This window comes from Lynx canadensis, chromosome D2 (assembly GCF_007474595.2).
Source record: "Lynx canadensis isolate LIC74 chromosome D2, mLynCan4.pri.v2, whole genome shotgun sequence".
In the NCBI taxonomy this organism is placed as follows: domain Eukaryota; kingdom Metazoa; phylum Chordata; class Mammalia; order Carnivora; family Felidae; genus Lynx; species Lynx canadensis.
In genome coordinates, this window is record NC_044313.2 from 83,497,704 (window position 1) to 83,514,856 (window position 17,153).

The 17,153-nt window shown below is 39.7% G+C and overlaps 1 protein-coding gene across 1 annotated transcript in view; it reads right to left on the reverse strand.

Annotated features, from left to right (window-relative positions):
* The window catches only part of PCDH15 (protocadherin related 15), a 786,947-nt gene that overhangs the window by 259,418 nt on the left and 510,376 nt on the right, over positions 1–17,153 (reverse strand). The window contains 1 exon segment of the mRNA XM_032595259.1: positions 4,654–4,733. Coding sequence (XP_032451150.1) covers positions 4,654–4,733 — 80 coding nt within the window.

Consider the following 17,153-nt stretch of genomic DNA (forward strand, 5'->3'; position numbering starts at 1 on the left):
GTGAAGGTAAAAGAATTTTCAAATAAAATTCTAACCATGGGCAGATATAACTCTTTGAGGTTCTTCTGTTTAGCTTTTTAACTTTTGCATTAAACTCATACGCTCTTTACAATTCTGTCTATAGGAATTCCTCACCGTCCTGCAATAATAATTTAGATATTTGGCCATCGTACTATAAAGGAAGTTTTTAAATATATTTTGTTTAAATGTTTACTTCTCTGTCAATGTTCGGTGAATAAATATTTGCTGCATCATGTGCAACTAGCGACAAGACACCACGAGAAGTTGTTAAAATAATTCAGTATGTTACAGAACCACACAGATCTGGTCATTTAATACATGGTATGGAATGATTTTCATGAAAGATGGCTGTGATTTTTAAGAACAAGTTCTTTCCTTTAAAGAGTATGTTCCTTTCATGGCTAAGTGACTAATCCAATACATTAATATGTATATAACAGTGCAACATTTTGTAGATCTATATTAGCATTGAAGTGATTATTTATCACTACTGATGTTTTTAAAGATTTACAAAAACCTTTGGCATATTTTTATTTCAATAGAAAAAAGTAAGTTAATGGGATTGTAATAATGATTATTGCTAAAATTTGTATCATAGCACAAAATAATATTTAAAGTAAACATGAATATATACTTTTTTTTTGTTTGAAGAAGGAAAATGTACCTGGAAACATTAATTGTATAACTTATAGTGTCTCCTAAGGTAGACCATTATTTCTTTCCTATTAGTTTTTTTTAGGTTTATTTTACTTATTTTGAGAGAAAGAGGGAGGGGAGGAGGAGAGAGAGAGGGAGAGAAGGAGAAAGAATCTCAAGCAGGTTCTGCACCAGTAGTGGGGCTCGAACTCAAGAGCTGTGAGATTATGAGCTGAGCTGAAACCAAGAGTCGGATGCTTAACCGACGGAGCTACCCAGGCACCCCTATTTTCTATTACTTTCTAAAAGAGTACCTGAAGTATCTGAATCCTTAAAACTTACATAGAACCAGTGGCACTCATTTTTACAATTAGCCCAGAAATTTCAGAGAGGGAAGGGATTAAAATTTCAATTTTCCCACATTTCAAATGGGGAATATATTGGTAACGAATATATTCAATTAATATATTCATTGAATATTGAAATATATTGGTAATGGTCGAGGACAGCCTGCAAATATAACGACAGCAACAGCTCTGAGGTGGCTGAAATAAAATGACCATAGGTAGAAAGCAACGGACCCAGTGTAGTGGACTCTGAATCAAGAATGATCATCAAAGGAGACCATGCCGTCATCACAGGGATGTTCTGGACACGGGCTGTCCCAGAAGCATCTTGCATTTAAGAAGATGGCTGTCTGAGTTGAGGTGGGGGCCAAGTATCAAGAACTGTGGTCAATTTAGACAAGGAGGAGGCTGCATTGACATCTTTCACACCTTGAAGAACCTCTGTGACCTAGTTAGGTCACACAAAAGCTGAGATGAGAGAAGAAGCAGAGAAACCCTTGCTATGGGAGCAGCTTGGGTGGAGAATTGCTTTGGTAAAGTTGGTGACTCATCAGATGTCACAGCTAGCAGCTGGAAATCCTTCAGCCTCAAGGGAGAAGCAGGTGAACACAGGGATGGAAATCCTTAACAGACAGTAAGGCCTGGGCTTCCTGCTCATGAGGGCAGGTGAAAGGTTCATTCTTGTCTTTTTAAAAAACAGCATTAGGAACGTGTAATTCACAGGTAATCAAATTCACCCATTCACAGGGTACGATTCCCTGAATTTTTGTTTTATTAATATGTAATTCACATGTGATCAAATTCGTACCATTTCAGGGTACAATTCCATGAATTTTAGTTTATTTGCAGAGTCGTCTGACCACCAGGACAACCAACTTTAGAATGTGTTCTTCACTGTTAGCATGGTCCACGGTCAGTGACTGCCTATTCTCTCCCACCCCCAGCCCTAGGCAACCACTAGTGCACTGTTTTTGTCCCTAGAGATTGGCCTATTCTGGACATTTCGTGAGAGTGGAATTATACTATGTGTGGTCCTTTGTGAACAACTTTTTCCACTCAGTATAATGTTTTCAAGGCTCATCCATGTTGTAGTGGGTGTCAGCACTACGTTCTCCTTTATTGACAAAGGATTCCAGTGTGTGGATGTACATTTGGTTCATCCATTCATCCGTACATGGACATTTGAGTTGCTTCCACATTCTGCTCTTGTAAATAATTCTGTTGTGTATATATTTGTGCAACTTTTTATGTGGATGTATGTTTTCATTTCTTGAGCAGATACGGGTAGAATTATTGGGTTATATGGTGACTCTATGTGTAACATTAGAAGACGACACATTGTGGGGCACCTGGGTGACTCAGTCGGTTGAGCGTCCGACTTCGGCTCAGGTCATGATCTCACGGTCCGTGAGTTCAAGCCCCGCGTCGGGCCCTGTGCTGACGGCTCGGAGCCTGGAGCCTGTTTCGGATTCTGTGTCTCCCTCTCTCTGACCCTCCCCCGTTCATGCTCTGTCTCTCTCTGTCTCAAAAATCAATAAACGTAAAAAAAAATTTTTTTAAAAAGAAGACGACACATTGTTTTCCAAAGTATACACTTATTTTACTGCCCCTCCAGGAATATATGAGGACTCAAATCTCCAAGTCCTCAGCCACACTTACCATCTCCTTTCTTTGTCAGTATAGACACTCAAAGGAGGTGAGAAGCAGTGCCTTGTGATTTTCACCTGCATTTCCCTAATGATGGTTGATCGTGACTGAATTTCCATGTGCTTACTGGCCGTTCATGTAGCTTCTTTGGAGAAATGTCTATTCAAATTCCTGTCCATTTTTATTTGGGTTATTTCTTTGTTTACTTTTGAGTTGTAATGGTTCTTTATATACTCTCTCTATACGTATGTCCTTTATTATCTGCTTTATTTAAGGGGAACGTGGGTGGCTCAGTCAGTTAAGCATCTGACTTCCACTCAGGTCGATTTCACGGTTCATGGGTTCAAGCCCCACATCAGGCTCTGTGCTGACAGCTCAGAGCCTTCTTTGGATCCTCTGTCCCCCTCTCTCTTTGACCTCCCCTGCCTTCTCTCTCTCTCTCTCTCAAAAATGAATAAACATTTAAAGAAAATATTGTCTCTCAGGCTAAGTGTGGTCTTCACTTTCTTGATCGTGTCCTCTAAATCACGTATTTTCCAAATTTTGATGAAGTCCAACTTATCCATCTTGTCATCTAATCACTTGTACTTTAGTGTCATATCTAAAAAAAAAACATTGCCTACAGATTTACTGTATTTTCTTCTAACAGTTATATAAATTTTTTTACCTCTAATATTCAGGTCTATGATCCAGTTGAGCTAATCTTTGCAAATGGCATGAAGATAAAGACAAAACTTCATTCTTTTGTATGTTGCCCCAAACTTCATTTATTGAAAAGATTATTCTTTCCTGACGGGATTGTTTTGGACTTTTTTGGGGGGTGGAGGGAACCGATTGGCCATAAATGTTAGGGGTTATTTCTAGACCCTTAACTTTATTCTAGTGATCTGTATCTGTATTTTAAAACAAGTACCACACAGTATTGATTACAGTGAAAAATGTCCCTTGAAAAAGTTTTATTCATTTCAGGATGATTGTAAACTTTAGCTACTTGAGATCTGTACATACCTATTGGAGAAAATTCAAAATAGTTAAGTCTTTCCATTTTTTAAATGGAAGTTTACTCATGTGTGAAATCTAAAAGTCTGAGAAATACTGTTTCTAACTGTGTACTAACTCACAGTTGGAACATCCTAGTCGACTTGACATTATAGGTGCTTTTCCCAAGACCAGTGACCACACATGGCTCTCTTGAGTTGGCCTTATGTACAGGATATTTGTGAGACTGAAGCAATGCCTGGGTCATTTGTCAAAATGTTCACTTTATAACCATGGGCCAACTTTAGGCTTCCATACTTTTAGGGAGTAAAGCAACTCAGGGCCACACAGAAAGAACCAGAGAGGTAGCGAGCATGACTCTTTAACGACCAGCCATGTGGGACAGAAGCAAGCCTACTGTGATCTTGCAGAAGGAAGCCAGTGATCTCTCAAGGGTTCAGTGTTCCTCCTGACTTCCTCCTGGTGATGACTAACAAGTCTCTGCTGTGCTCAGAGAGCTGGGTACAGTCACACTGATAAGACCCCAGGAGGCATGGCAGGGACACTCAATATTTTGTGTGAGCTGTTTAAGACTATATGTACTTTACTCAAAAACTGAAGGATGGATTTTGGTGGTACTTTAACTTGGAATTTATGCTTTGTCTTACATAATTCTCTCTGAATGAACAATTTAGCGCCACGTTACTCTTTGTAGAAATGCCCTTGTTATTATGAGTAACTGACAACTTTAAAGGGATCTAATTAATCCCAGCCTACAAATAAAATGTTTCCACCTCAGTGGATTTTACCTAGTAAAAATGTTTAAAATAAATAGTCTCCTGGGTAATATTTCTGAATTCAGAATTATCCCCCGCCCCCAGACCTCATTAACATTCATGAGGAGCAAAAAGTAAAATAAAACTACAAACAGCTGAAAGTCTCTGATTAGAAGTCTGTTCCCTTGGTACCAATACATTGTTTAATGCTTTTTTTTAAATAAATTTTGAAATCATTTTTAACTTACGTTTCTGAAAGATTAAAAACTCGCTGGGGATCTCCATTCTCAATGGCATATGTTATTGGGTCTCCCTCTCGATCAGTTGCCTTCAGAGAGAAAACACGACTAAATTATCAAGTGATTGATACCCTCCTAGTCAGTACAGTACAATATAGAAGCTTGAAACCAACATTACAGGATATCCATGAGACTCTTAAAGAATAAAAAATGAGCTGATGGCAGGAGGTAAAATACAGAATTTCATATCTGACCTCAGCATTCTGTCATTTTATCTCATGTGAAAGTAGTAAGAGTAAGAATAGTATTTTCTTCACACATACGTAATCTTACCTGACGTGGAAATATAATGACTTTCCTAAGGTTTGTGTATTTAATTTTACCCCAGTGTATCGCTACACTCTGCATAAATGTTTGCAGTGCAGAGAAATTCCTTTTTCTGCTGAGAATATATCGAGTCAGGGAGCTTTGTGGTTAAGAATCTCGAGCCTGAAGCCAAAAGCCCGAATTCAAAACTGGCTCCACTGACTAGATATGTGATTATTTTTCAATTTCTTCATTTGTAAATGAGAACTAGAACAATACAAAAGTTAATCACTATTGGGAGGTTTAACTGAAATGATTTATGTCTGGGCACACAGACTAACATCTGGTGCGTTGAAAGTTTCCAAAAAATATTACTCTTTTTTTTTTTTTCTTTTTCCCCACCTTCACTCAATTCAGAGAAGACAAAACCTATAGCTTTGGACTTTGAGTATATATCCCTAACCCCAGCCTTTCCTCAGCATTTCAGGCATATCCCCTGCCCACCTGAACACCCACTTGGATGAGTGACAATCATCCCCAATTTAAAATGTCCAAACCCCCCCATTTCCTGCTCTCTCTCTCCCTCCTCTGCCCTCAAGAAAACAACAGCCTACTGTTCTCAGTCTTAGTTATCTCAGTGATCGTGGCGACTGCAACCCCCACCCCCCTTTTTGCTCAGGCCTCATATCTTGACTTTAATTGCTCATTCCTACTCTCCAGTGCACCCCATCAGCAAATCCCACTGGGTCCATCCCCAAACTGTCTGCAGTGTAAATCTGTACCTGATCCCCTTCCCCACTGCTATCTTCTTCGTGGATCTCAGTAATGACCATCTTCCTGGTGGCCCTGATGTTTCCCTTGTACCCTCCCTGCAGTCAAATTTTAATTAAGCAAAGTGATCACTTCTTTCAGACATACGTTTTATTTCTTTTAAGTAACACTATTACATTATTACAGATACACAATAAAACACAATGGAATAAAATAGTAAAATACAATGAAATAATAAATTACCTAGGGTAATATCTTTGAAACATTCCATATATGTCTAAATCTAAACTTTTAATTTAAAATCTAAAATTAATTATAACAGAAATCTGAGAGTAGAGAGCAAGAAAAAAAATACTGTTTTTAAACAGGCTCAATGGAATTGATCGCAGATGCTTGATATTTTCATCATTTCTTGTTCTTTGCCAGGCGAGTATTAGCCAAAAAAGATAAAACAGAACTACAAATAATGACACAGTCAACTTTTGAAGAAACACAGAATTATGCTATATTGGTGAGACAGGGAGACCAAAGGAGTCCATAAAAATCTGCTTTTTACTCATTTTCCAGCTTCCTTTCTAAGACTGACCCTCACCTTATTCACGTCTTGTACTGTATCCTTGCAAGGCACAAGGAGTTAATGATTTCTTTGGAGTCTTCCAGTATAACAGAAACATCTAAGGAGTGACTGGACAAGAACGGCCGATTGAGGCCATGCTAGGGAAATTTCAGAACCCCCATGTTAGACACCTCAACGCCGAGACGCTTGGCTTCAGGGAATAAGTCAGCTATGGACGACACCTGGACGTTTTTTCTTGGTCTGACTGGTTAGGGGAAGTGTATATCAGACCACGATCCTCAGTAAAAACCCCAGATTCTGAACAAAGAGGAGACTCTCTCTCCTTTCCTTTCCGAGTCTCCCCGACATTCTATCCGTACCTGGTCTCTCTGGACCTTCAATAAAGTGTGCCCTCACCTCCTGCTGGCTCATGTTTCACTTCTGTCCTATGCACATCAGCGACCCTCCTGGCTGGCTGGTCCTGTGAGACCCACTCAGCGTCCTCGGACCTGGGCTGCCTACATCATTAAGAGACTGCATTTTATCACTAAAAAGTGCACACTGAACTTTTTCTGTTGTTTTTCTCTTTCAATCAGTCATTTAAAAAAAAACATTTAATGTTCATTCATTTTGAGAAACAGAGAGAGACAGAGTGCAATTAGGGGAGGGGCACAGAGAGAGGGAGACACACAAGCAGGTCCCAGGCTCTGAGCTGTCAGTATAGAGCCCTACATAGGGCTCGAACCCGTGAACTGGGAGATCATGACCTGAGTCAAAGTCGGACTCTCAACCGACTGAGCCACCCAGGCACCCCTCAATCAGTCATTTTTACCTGTCATTTAGCTATAGATATAATCAATTTCTTTTTATTTGTTCATTGGCATGTGGTTGTTGTTTTCTGAGAGACAATTTATTGTTTGTATTTTCAATGAGCCAGAAGTAATGGATTCAGAAACAAGATAGATTTGTGTGGATACAGTTAAGTTCAGGTTAATGGTAGCCTTTCTTCTAATGTATCGGGTCTACTCTAACACTTAACGTTATTGCTGTGGGATGAGAGCATGGTGAATGTCGCATCATTTTATTTATGTAAGTCATTATATTGTTATGTTACTAAAATAATAACAAAGAAAAATTCCTAAAGAACTTCCCATTTTTTCATCCACATTAATTACTTTCTATTCCCGAGGTACCTTGAAATATTTCTTCCAGTTTTGTTTGGCCCTTTAAATACCTCAGACTTTCAGAAATGTGAGAGCCAATACTTTGCCTATGTCATACTTTTTTATTTATTTATTTTTTTTTTTTTTTTAAATTTTTTTTTCAACGTTTTTTATTTATTTTTTGGGACAGAGAGAGACAGAGCATGAACGGGGGAGGGGCAGAGAGAGGGGGAGACACAGAATCGGAAACAGGCTCCAGGCTCCGAGCCATCAGCCCAGAGCCTGACGCGGGGCTCAAACTCACGGACCGCGAGATCGTGACCTGGCTGAAGTCGGACGCTTAACCGACTGCGCCACCCAGGCGCCCCTGTCATACTTTTTTAAAAGATTTGTTTGTTGGTTGGTTTATTTTTAAGTAAGTTCCATGCCTTGCATGGAGCGCAACACAAGGCCTGAACTCAGATCAAGACCTGAGCTGAGATAAAGAGTCGGATGCCCAACCGACTGAACTACCCAGGCACCTCACCTACTTCATTCTTTTTTTCTACTTAATTTTTTTTTTTAAGTTTCTTTATTTATTTTGAGAGAGGGAGAGAGCACGAGCAGGGGAGGGGCACAGAGAGGGAGAGAGAGAATCCCACGCAGGCTCCATGGATGCAGGACTTGATCCACAAACCATGAGACCATTCATGACCTGAGCTGAAACCAAGAGTCGGTAGCTTAACCGGCTGAGCCACCCAGGTGCCCCCAACTACCTCATTCCTATATGAGGTTGTGCCCACACTAGAAAGCTTGAAGACCCCGGATTTGGAAGGAAATCCTTATCCGATTGTTTTGTTTCTTTTATTCTTTTAGCCAATCCTCTGTGGTTGTTTTAGGACCCGTGGCCAGTGGTGTAGTAATTAGGGAGGATTTATAATTTCTCAGTCAAGGAAGCAAGGGGGAAGGGTGTTATCTGGAGGAGAGCTCTGAAATCTAACCACTACAAGTGTCAGCACTTGTGTAAATACTCTGTATCTCCTTCTGTCAGTATTTAGGGAAAGACATGCTTTAAAGGAAGAAATAGGACATAAAAGGTAAACATGGAAAAGTCAGAAAAAGCAATGATCCTTGTTGTAATAAGATTTGACCATATGCATATTTATGACCTAAAATACCTTTCTGAAAACATTTTATACATAGTCTGTGGGGCCCGGGCCCCGGTGCCAGGCTGAGACCGGGTCGAGCAATGTTCCCCGTTGACTCAAGCCAACCCGGTGGTTCCGCCTCCCATTCCCCCACTTTCAAGGGCATATGAAAGCCTTGTCAAGGCTGAGAAAGTTAATTCCTGAAGACTGTGGTCTGCAGGTGTTGGCAGTAATGCTACCTCCCTTTTTCTACCCCGAGTCAGATAGAAACAAACATGGGAATTGTGTTTTGCTAGCCATCTTATCAACAAGGTCTTGTGACCCGTCTAGAAAATGCACAAGAAACACAGAACTAAATGTTTTGGTTGGCAGCGATTATGTGAAACCTGTTTATTCTTAGAATGACCTAACCCATAAGAGTCTGGTTATAAAAGATTGTGTATAGCAACAATAAAGCCGTCACTTGGGCCATCAGCCCAGGGGACCCTCCTGTTCCCAAACTTTCTCTTCTTTTTTTCTTGCATTCCCCTACCCTCAGGACCCTGACCTCGGTGTTTGTCGCGCCGGCCGTGACAATAGTCCTTTTTTTTTTTTTTCTATATGTGAGTCTAGCCAGCTGTCTCTGAATGATGGGCAGAAATTCAAATATGTTTTTTTTTTTTAATTTTTTTTTTCAACGTTTATTTATTTTCGGGACAGAGAGAGACAGAGCATGAACAGGGGAGGGGCAGAGAGAGAGGGAGACACAGAATCGGAAACAGGCTCCAGGCTCTGAGCCATCAGCCCAGAGCCCGACGCGGGGCTCGAACTCACGGACCACGAGATCGTGACCTGGCTGAAGTCGGACGCTTAACCGACTGCGCCACCCAGGCGCCCCTCAAATATGGTTTTGAACAGTGAATCCTTAAGTTAACATTGATTGACTTCTTACTTTGTGCTGGGAACGATCTTTGCATGCATCATCTCATTTAAACCTCACAGTAACCATGTAGGTGAACGAGAAAGACCAAGGGCTTTGTTACCACTCCAATTAGAGTTCCCTGTAACTTACTTCATTGGAAGATACATCTGTTGTTTTTTTTTTTTTTAACATGGAAATTAATAGTTACCATTTCATCTGAAAAACAGAGAGGGCATGGGGCGCCTGGGTGGCTCAGTTGGGTAAACCTCTGACTCTTGATTTTGGCTCAGGTCATGATCTCATGGTTCATGGGATCGAGCCCCACACCTGGCTCTGCACTGACAGTGTGGAGCCTGCTTGGGATTCTCTCCCTCCCTCTCTCTCCCTCTCTTCCCCTTTCCTGCTCTCTCTTTCTCTCAAAATAAATAAATAAACTTAATTTTTTTTAAGGGAGAGGTTAGTGTCACTTAAGACACTAGACAGAGAGAACAGAAGGGAATTTCTCATCCTTTGTACACATACATTTTCTATGCCTTTATTTTTGATGAGCCGAGTCCAATGTGAGCCTCTCACACAAGGTCTGGGGGGGAGTGGTCATCTCCCTGGGGGGTTATCCCAGAATGAACTGGGAAGGTTCCGGAACCACCCCCCTCATTCACAGCCCTGGAGCCACCTACGCTCAGACAGGACACCTGACTATAAAAGGAAGCTAACAGGAATAACGCATACAGTATTCACTCATTGATGCACCAAATATTCATTAACCGTCTGTGCTGTGTGAATAGCACTGAGGCTCCAATGAGACAAAATTCCGGGAGCCACACAGACAAGGATTCTTCCTTCGTGCAACTTGTACTGTAATGGGGGCGCCAGAGACCAAGCAGAATAATTAATGAAAATATACAGCTTTCAGATCTGTGTAAGTGCAGCTGTAATATAACATATTTTGGGAAGGACATACAGGGAGGGGAGGAGGCAGGCTTGCCATCATGTACGGGTCATCAGGAAAATGTGAAAAGTTGGCAGACGCTTGTGAAAGGGGAGACAGCAAGTCATGTGGGGAAGGGAATTCTGGCAGAGGGCACGGCCACGGAAAAGGCAGTGACATGGGGACGTGCCTCATGAATTTGAGGAATGGTGAGCAAATGGAAAACCAGCTCATGTTTTGTGTGGCCTCAGGTAAACAACCCGAGGTTAAATATCCTTGGTTACGTGATTGAGCGATGCTCACTTTGGATAGCTAGCACATCATGGAATTCAGTCACTGGTTTTCTGATAGATGTTTGACAACATGGTGAACTACGACAAAGCTAATTTTCCTTTAATTTGTGCTTGCAGGACAAAGAATATCTTTAAAGACCAAGGCCACTGCTGTTTCTAACTGCTCACCCAGACAGCTCACTGCATGTAATTCAGTTCCCCCATTTTTCAGAAGCACCAACAGGGGCACAAAAGTATTTGTCTCAATAAGCGCTGTGCTTAGGCATTGGAAAAAGAGGAATTTTGAAAAAGAAAACAAATCTTCTCTAAACTAATATTCGTTCATGTTAAAGAGGAATACAGCCATCAAGTACCATCTGGTAGAGTGCACTTTATGTGCACAGAATGATTCTGCACATTTCACAGGACATTAAGACAAACCACCTGCCCTGAGGGATTCTAAGATAGATAAAAATCAACGGATTTAGATGATCTTTTCTTTTCTCACTTAGGCAAACGAGTTCTGATTTATGTTATTAAACTGAGAGCGAGAACTGAGGTTTTCAATGCAGGGCAGCGGCGTTTCCAAAAATGTGTATGTGTGCCCTCCTGGCTTTAAACTGCTGGCCCTTTAACAAAATGTTAACGTTTAGGAATCTATTTCGATGAACAATGAAGACCTTTTAATGTCAAGAAGTCTTGTTTTGTCATTTGTGATCCTCATGTAAAATCTCCTTTTTGAAAGAAGTTCATTTGTGTAAAAAAAAAGCCAGTTGATTTTATTTTCTAGAAAAATGTAAGTAATAGGAAAATATTACGCAAACATGACGTATCTGAAAGTCGGATGTGCAGCTAGCGTAGAATGCTTCTGTGATACCTGAGTACGCCTTAAGACCTGCAATTCTGTCCAGCTATTAAAGTATATTTCCCTACTTTACTCACTTTCCTACATGCCTGAGACGTTCTCCTCAGGTCTCCAGCCATCCTACCGCATCTTTAGTCTCAGCTGGTGGCCCTGATCACTGTCTCACTGGGTACATTGAAGGAACCATCTACAATTTCCCAGATTTCTTAGACATACCTTGCCATACCCATCCACTCTTGTCTTTCTTCCTACTAGTGATAATGTGCCATCTGGACCCCTATTTAGGGAAAAATTTGGGGACAGAGTTTTGCGTTCTACTTTTTCTCAATTGTTGTCTTCTCCACTTGATCTTAGCCAAAAGGCCGAGAAGCGATCAATTGTTGTCTTCTCATTCACTCTTGAGACCATCTCCATCATGTTTCCAACCCTCCAGCAACCTCTGCACTGAAACTACTCTTTTCAACACCTCCAGTAAATTCCACAATAGTAAAACCACTGATTGGTTCACAGTCTTTGTTTCTGTTCTTTGTTTTGTTGGCTTGTTTTTAACCGGACTTCTGAGCAGCGTTAGACAGAACTGATCTCTCCCTTGTCCTTGATATGCTTTTTTCCCCCAAAGTCAGCTTCAGGACATGGGCTCCTCTGGGTCCCCATTCCTGGTACTCGTCACCGCCTCAGCATTTCCAAATCAGTCTTTGGATGTCTTCCGCGTTGACTCCCTTAATAACCTATCCAACCTCCAAGTTCTAAGTAGTACTTAAATGCTCAAGACCCCAAATGTATACTTCTAATCCAGACTTCTTCCCTAAATCCATACCCAACTGCCGACTCAATAGCTTTAATTAGATGTCAAAAGACATTTCACATTTAATATGCCCAATATGGAATTGTTCCTCTTTTCATTCTGGCTAATGAAAATTTGCTCTTGCCTGTTGCTCGGGCTATATCTTAGTAGTCATTCTTCTCTCCCACACCTAATCACTAACAAATCTTCTGATGTTTATACCCACAAAATACAATGAGACAAAAAACACCTATCACCATTTCCAGAAATGTCACAACAGGTCTAGTCTGGACTAGATGGAAATAGCACCCTAACTAATTTGCACAATTTCTCATGCCTCACTGCAGGCCATTTTCATTACAGAATCCATATGATCCTTTTCAATTTTAAGTTTATTCGTGTCACTGCTCTATTCAAATTCTTCCATTAATACCTGATTTCACCGAGAGCAGCTATCTCCATGCCTCCTCCATCACTGGGTGACTTCATTTCTATGGGTTTCCTCCTCTCTTGCTTCATTCTGGTCCCATTAGTGCCTGTACTGTTCCTCAAACACACCAGGTGGGCCTGAACTTCAGGACCTATCCACATGTACCTGAAGCACTCCTTCCCCATCTATAGGGTTCATCTTTTCACCTTCTTCAGTTCTTTGCTAATGTCACCTTAGCAAAATCGTCACTGATCAAACTGTCATCCCCCATATATCCCTCTCCATTTTTCTTCATGTACGTTTCCACATAGCATTTCTCACCTTCTAACATTCTACATAACCCACTTATATATTTTGTTAATGTTTCTCTTTCTTACTAGAATGTATGCTTCATGAAGGCAGGTCACTTGTCTGCTTTGCTACTATAGTGTTACTATTATTTACAGTTTGGGTTTGCCTTTGCATTTCCTGTGGCTGAGAGGGTAAATTTAATGGAATGAAGGAAGTACAGTGATCCAATTTTGTTTTGTACTTTGATCAACTATATTTACAGTAAAAATTGTGCTGTAGTTTTCATTTACATACTTCATGTTTTTTTGTCTCAATGTCTTCCAAACTTGAATCAGAACAGAGAGGAGTAACGTATAGGTGTGTGTGTGTGCGTGTACGTGTGTGTGTGTGTGTGTGTGTGTGTGTGTGTGTGTCTATGTCTGTGTTAGTTTTATTCTACAGCAAGAATTTCATTGTGGCCAATCAATGTTTCAGTTATCTTTATCTATAACCCCAGAAGATTTGCTTATTACATTAATAAATGCTATAAATAAGTAATAACTGAAGATAGGTAGATTATATGAACAAAGTGTAAGAACCCAGGGAGTCCTTTGTCATTTGGAATGGTCCCCAAAAGTTGATTCCACTAGAGCATGGGTTCAATCTAATGACTCAGTTTCTTGTTGCCTGAAACTAAATAGAACATTAACCAAGCTCTCTCTAAAATACTGTTCAGTTTGTCTAAAGTGAACTTAAGCATAACATCTTGTCAGGCACATGAAAGGAAAATCCTCCTTGCTGATATACAAGTTTGTGTGTAAGAGTATTTGGCTTGAGACATAATTTTCTAAGCAGTAGCATGTTGTGACAGTGAACACTAGCCCTCTCTTCCTACTGCCTCTTGGCGGCTACTGATAATTTCTAAAGATAGTCTAATTATTGTGGAAAGATATTTAGTTCTGGCCAGTTCTCAACACTCAACACTTGCTAATAAAATGAATAAATACAAATAGGAAACAACAGTTTTAATGCTAAAATAGCTAAACAAAATGACTCTTGTTCAGTTTTAAATAAATTGAAGTGTGTGTGTGTGTGTGTGTGTGTGTGTGTGTGTGTGTCTGTGTGTGTGTGGTGTGTCTCCAGGCCTGTGGAGATCTGAAGACAAAAAAAGCCTACACTTGAACTCTTGCACACTAGTTCAAGGATTTCTCAAGCCTTCCCCACAGCCTACATACTGTAGTTCCCAGACTTCAGCACATTAAAACCAGATTTTCAAAATAGTGGAGTTAATACAGCCAGGCCAACTGAATGAAGTATATAGCTCATGGTCTGACAGTACTGAGGGAAAGGGGCAGAAAAATCTACTTTACAAAGAGCATAGGTATCAAGAAGCATAGAGACCCATTAAGCCGCATGTACCACAATAACATCTGTTGATATAAATACAGAATCTAATTTAGAAACTAGTAATCACATTATACTGAGTTCATTAAGCCAAAAATGTATTGGACAACCATTATAAAGAACATATTTAATGTTAGGAATCAGGAATTATATGTTATGCATTATAGTCTCTACCTTTGAGAAAATTCTGATCATTTGTGATATTAATACTGAGAAAGAGTTAAATAATGTTCAGTATGCTTTGGTTAAGCCTATACTTATAAAAAATAACCCAGAAGTGTGCTTGGGTGGCTCAGTTGGTTAAGCATCTGACTCTTGATTTGGGCTCAGGTCAAGATTTCATGGTTCGTGAGGTTGGTCCCAAGACAGGTTCTGCGCTGACAGTGTGGAGCCTGCTTGGGATTCTCTCCCTCCCTCTCTCTCTGCCCCTCCCCACTAGCACTCTCTCTCTCTCTCTCTCTCTCTTTCTCTCAAAAATAAATAAATAAACATTAAAAAATAACCTAGAGCTAGTAATCATAAGATTGAGGACCTAGTCTCAATTATGTCACTTCTAACTACCTGAACTGGGCTCTGCCTCTGAAGTGACATTTGCAACCACAAAAATGGATAAACAACAGTTGAAATGGGTAGTCTATGTAGTGAATGTAGAATCAGATGAGGAAACAGATGTTTAGAAAACTCTGGAATTCTATTTAGACAGAAAGTATTATCTAAGGAAACTAATTTAATTTAGTAGCTAAAAATCTTGAGTTTTACAGCAAAAAACAAAAACAAAAACAAACACAAAAACAAACAAAAAAAAACAATAGGGATGAAATCTGTCACTTATTAGCTATGTGAATTGCTAAACCTGTTTATGTCTCCAGGACTGCCTGTATGATGCTGAAATAGAATGGCATCCAATTCAGAGTTGGTATGATGATTACACAGTGGTAAAATAGTTCGTATCTATCCAGTGCATAGCATACACTTAATATACACTTACTATTGATGTTAATAGCAAGACTAAAAATGCATCATACAGATTTAGGAAAAAAAAATCTGTAAAGTGTTTTTATAATTTTTTTAATTTATTTTTTTTTAATGTTTATTTATTTTTGAGACAGAGAGAGACAGAGCATGAATGGGGGAGGGTCAGAGAGAGGGAGACACAGAATCCGAAACAGGCTCCAGGCTCTGAGCTGTCAGCACAGAGCCTGACACGGGGCTCGAACTCACGGACCGTGAGATCATGACCTGAGCCGAAGTTGGCCGCTTAACCGACTGAGCCACCCAGGCGCCCCTGTAAAGTGTTTTTAAAAAGAGTATCCTTCGGTTATCAATAGAACTCACTCCATGGAAAGCTGGACCATGTAGCATACATGATATGTTACCAATATCAGCAAGACATAAAATTTAACATACAAATTCCCCCTAACCACGTATGTATCAGAATGTTTGATCAGAATGCATCAGAAAATGTGACCTTGGTTAATTAATAAATTATTCTTGGAAGGGGAGGGATGGGCTGGAGTCAGGGTGAGCATACAGAAATGATGGAAAAAAAAGTCCTTGATACTTGGAGCTAAAAAGGACAAATTCAGTGATATCCATAATTCACTACAAATAATACCCAATACAAATTATTCTAAGCCAATAAACAGACTTTGCATGTAAAGATTATTAATACTTTTTGCAGATGATACATCCATTCAAAAATTAACAGGAACAGTACACAAGGGAAATACTTCAGGAATGGCTGAGTGAGGAGCTTTGTGGATCTCCCACAAAAACAACCATCACTACTAAAAAACATTTAAAAAGTTAAAGTCTCTGGAAGTTGTACTAAGAGCAAACAGTAATGGGAGAAATGTTTACTAAAAAACAAACCTATGAAACCTCAGTTAGAAGAGCAACAGTCTGTGGAATTTGAGCTACAAGTTGTTTTTCCCTCCAAGTCTCAGCCAGCACAGCATGACAGAAGCTCTCCTCTTAGCAAGTGCACGCAGGATCGCAGGACTCCTCTCCTACAGCTCCAGTCTCCGCCTAGGTATCTGCCCAGGAGGGACAGGCCAACATCATTCCTTCTGATCCCCTGTCACCCCATGTTTCAGAAACCCAGTGCCTATGGTCTACTGTTTTTACTGTGTCCACAATGGAATAAAATTAGAAACCAGTAACATACAGTCTAAAGTTTGACAACCATGCAGAAATTAAACATGTACTCAGAAGATCATAGAAAGGGAATTAGAAAACACTTTAAAATTAATAAATTAAAAAAAATTACAAAAATCCACACTAAAACTTATGCAGTAGTATAAGGCAGCTCTTGGAAAAAAATTAATCGCTGTAAGCATCTATGTCTAAAAAGGGGTAAGTTCTCAAGGCAATAAATTTGCACCTTAGGACAATGGAAAAATATGAGTAAAATAAACCTAAAGCAAGCAGAAGTAAAAAAAAATAAAAATTAAAGTGGAAATTAATAAAATAAAAATAGAAAAGCATTAGAAAAAATCAATGAAGTCAAAAGTTGGTATTTTGAAAAGATCAACAAAATCAACAAAATTCTAGTCAGATAAAGAAAAAAAAGAGATTCAAATTACTAAAACCAGAAACAAAAGAGGAAACATCACTACTGGCTTCACAGCAATGAAGCAGATTTTAGAAAAAATGGGATGAAAAACTGTAACCCAACATATTAAATAAACTAGATAAAATGAATAAATCCCTAGCAGTACACAAACTACCAA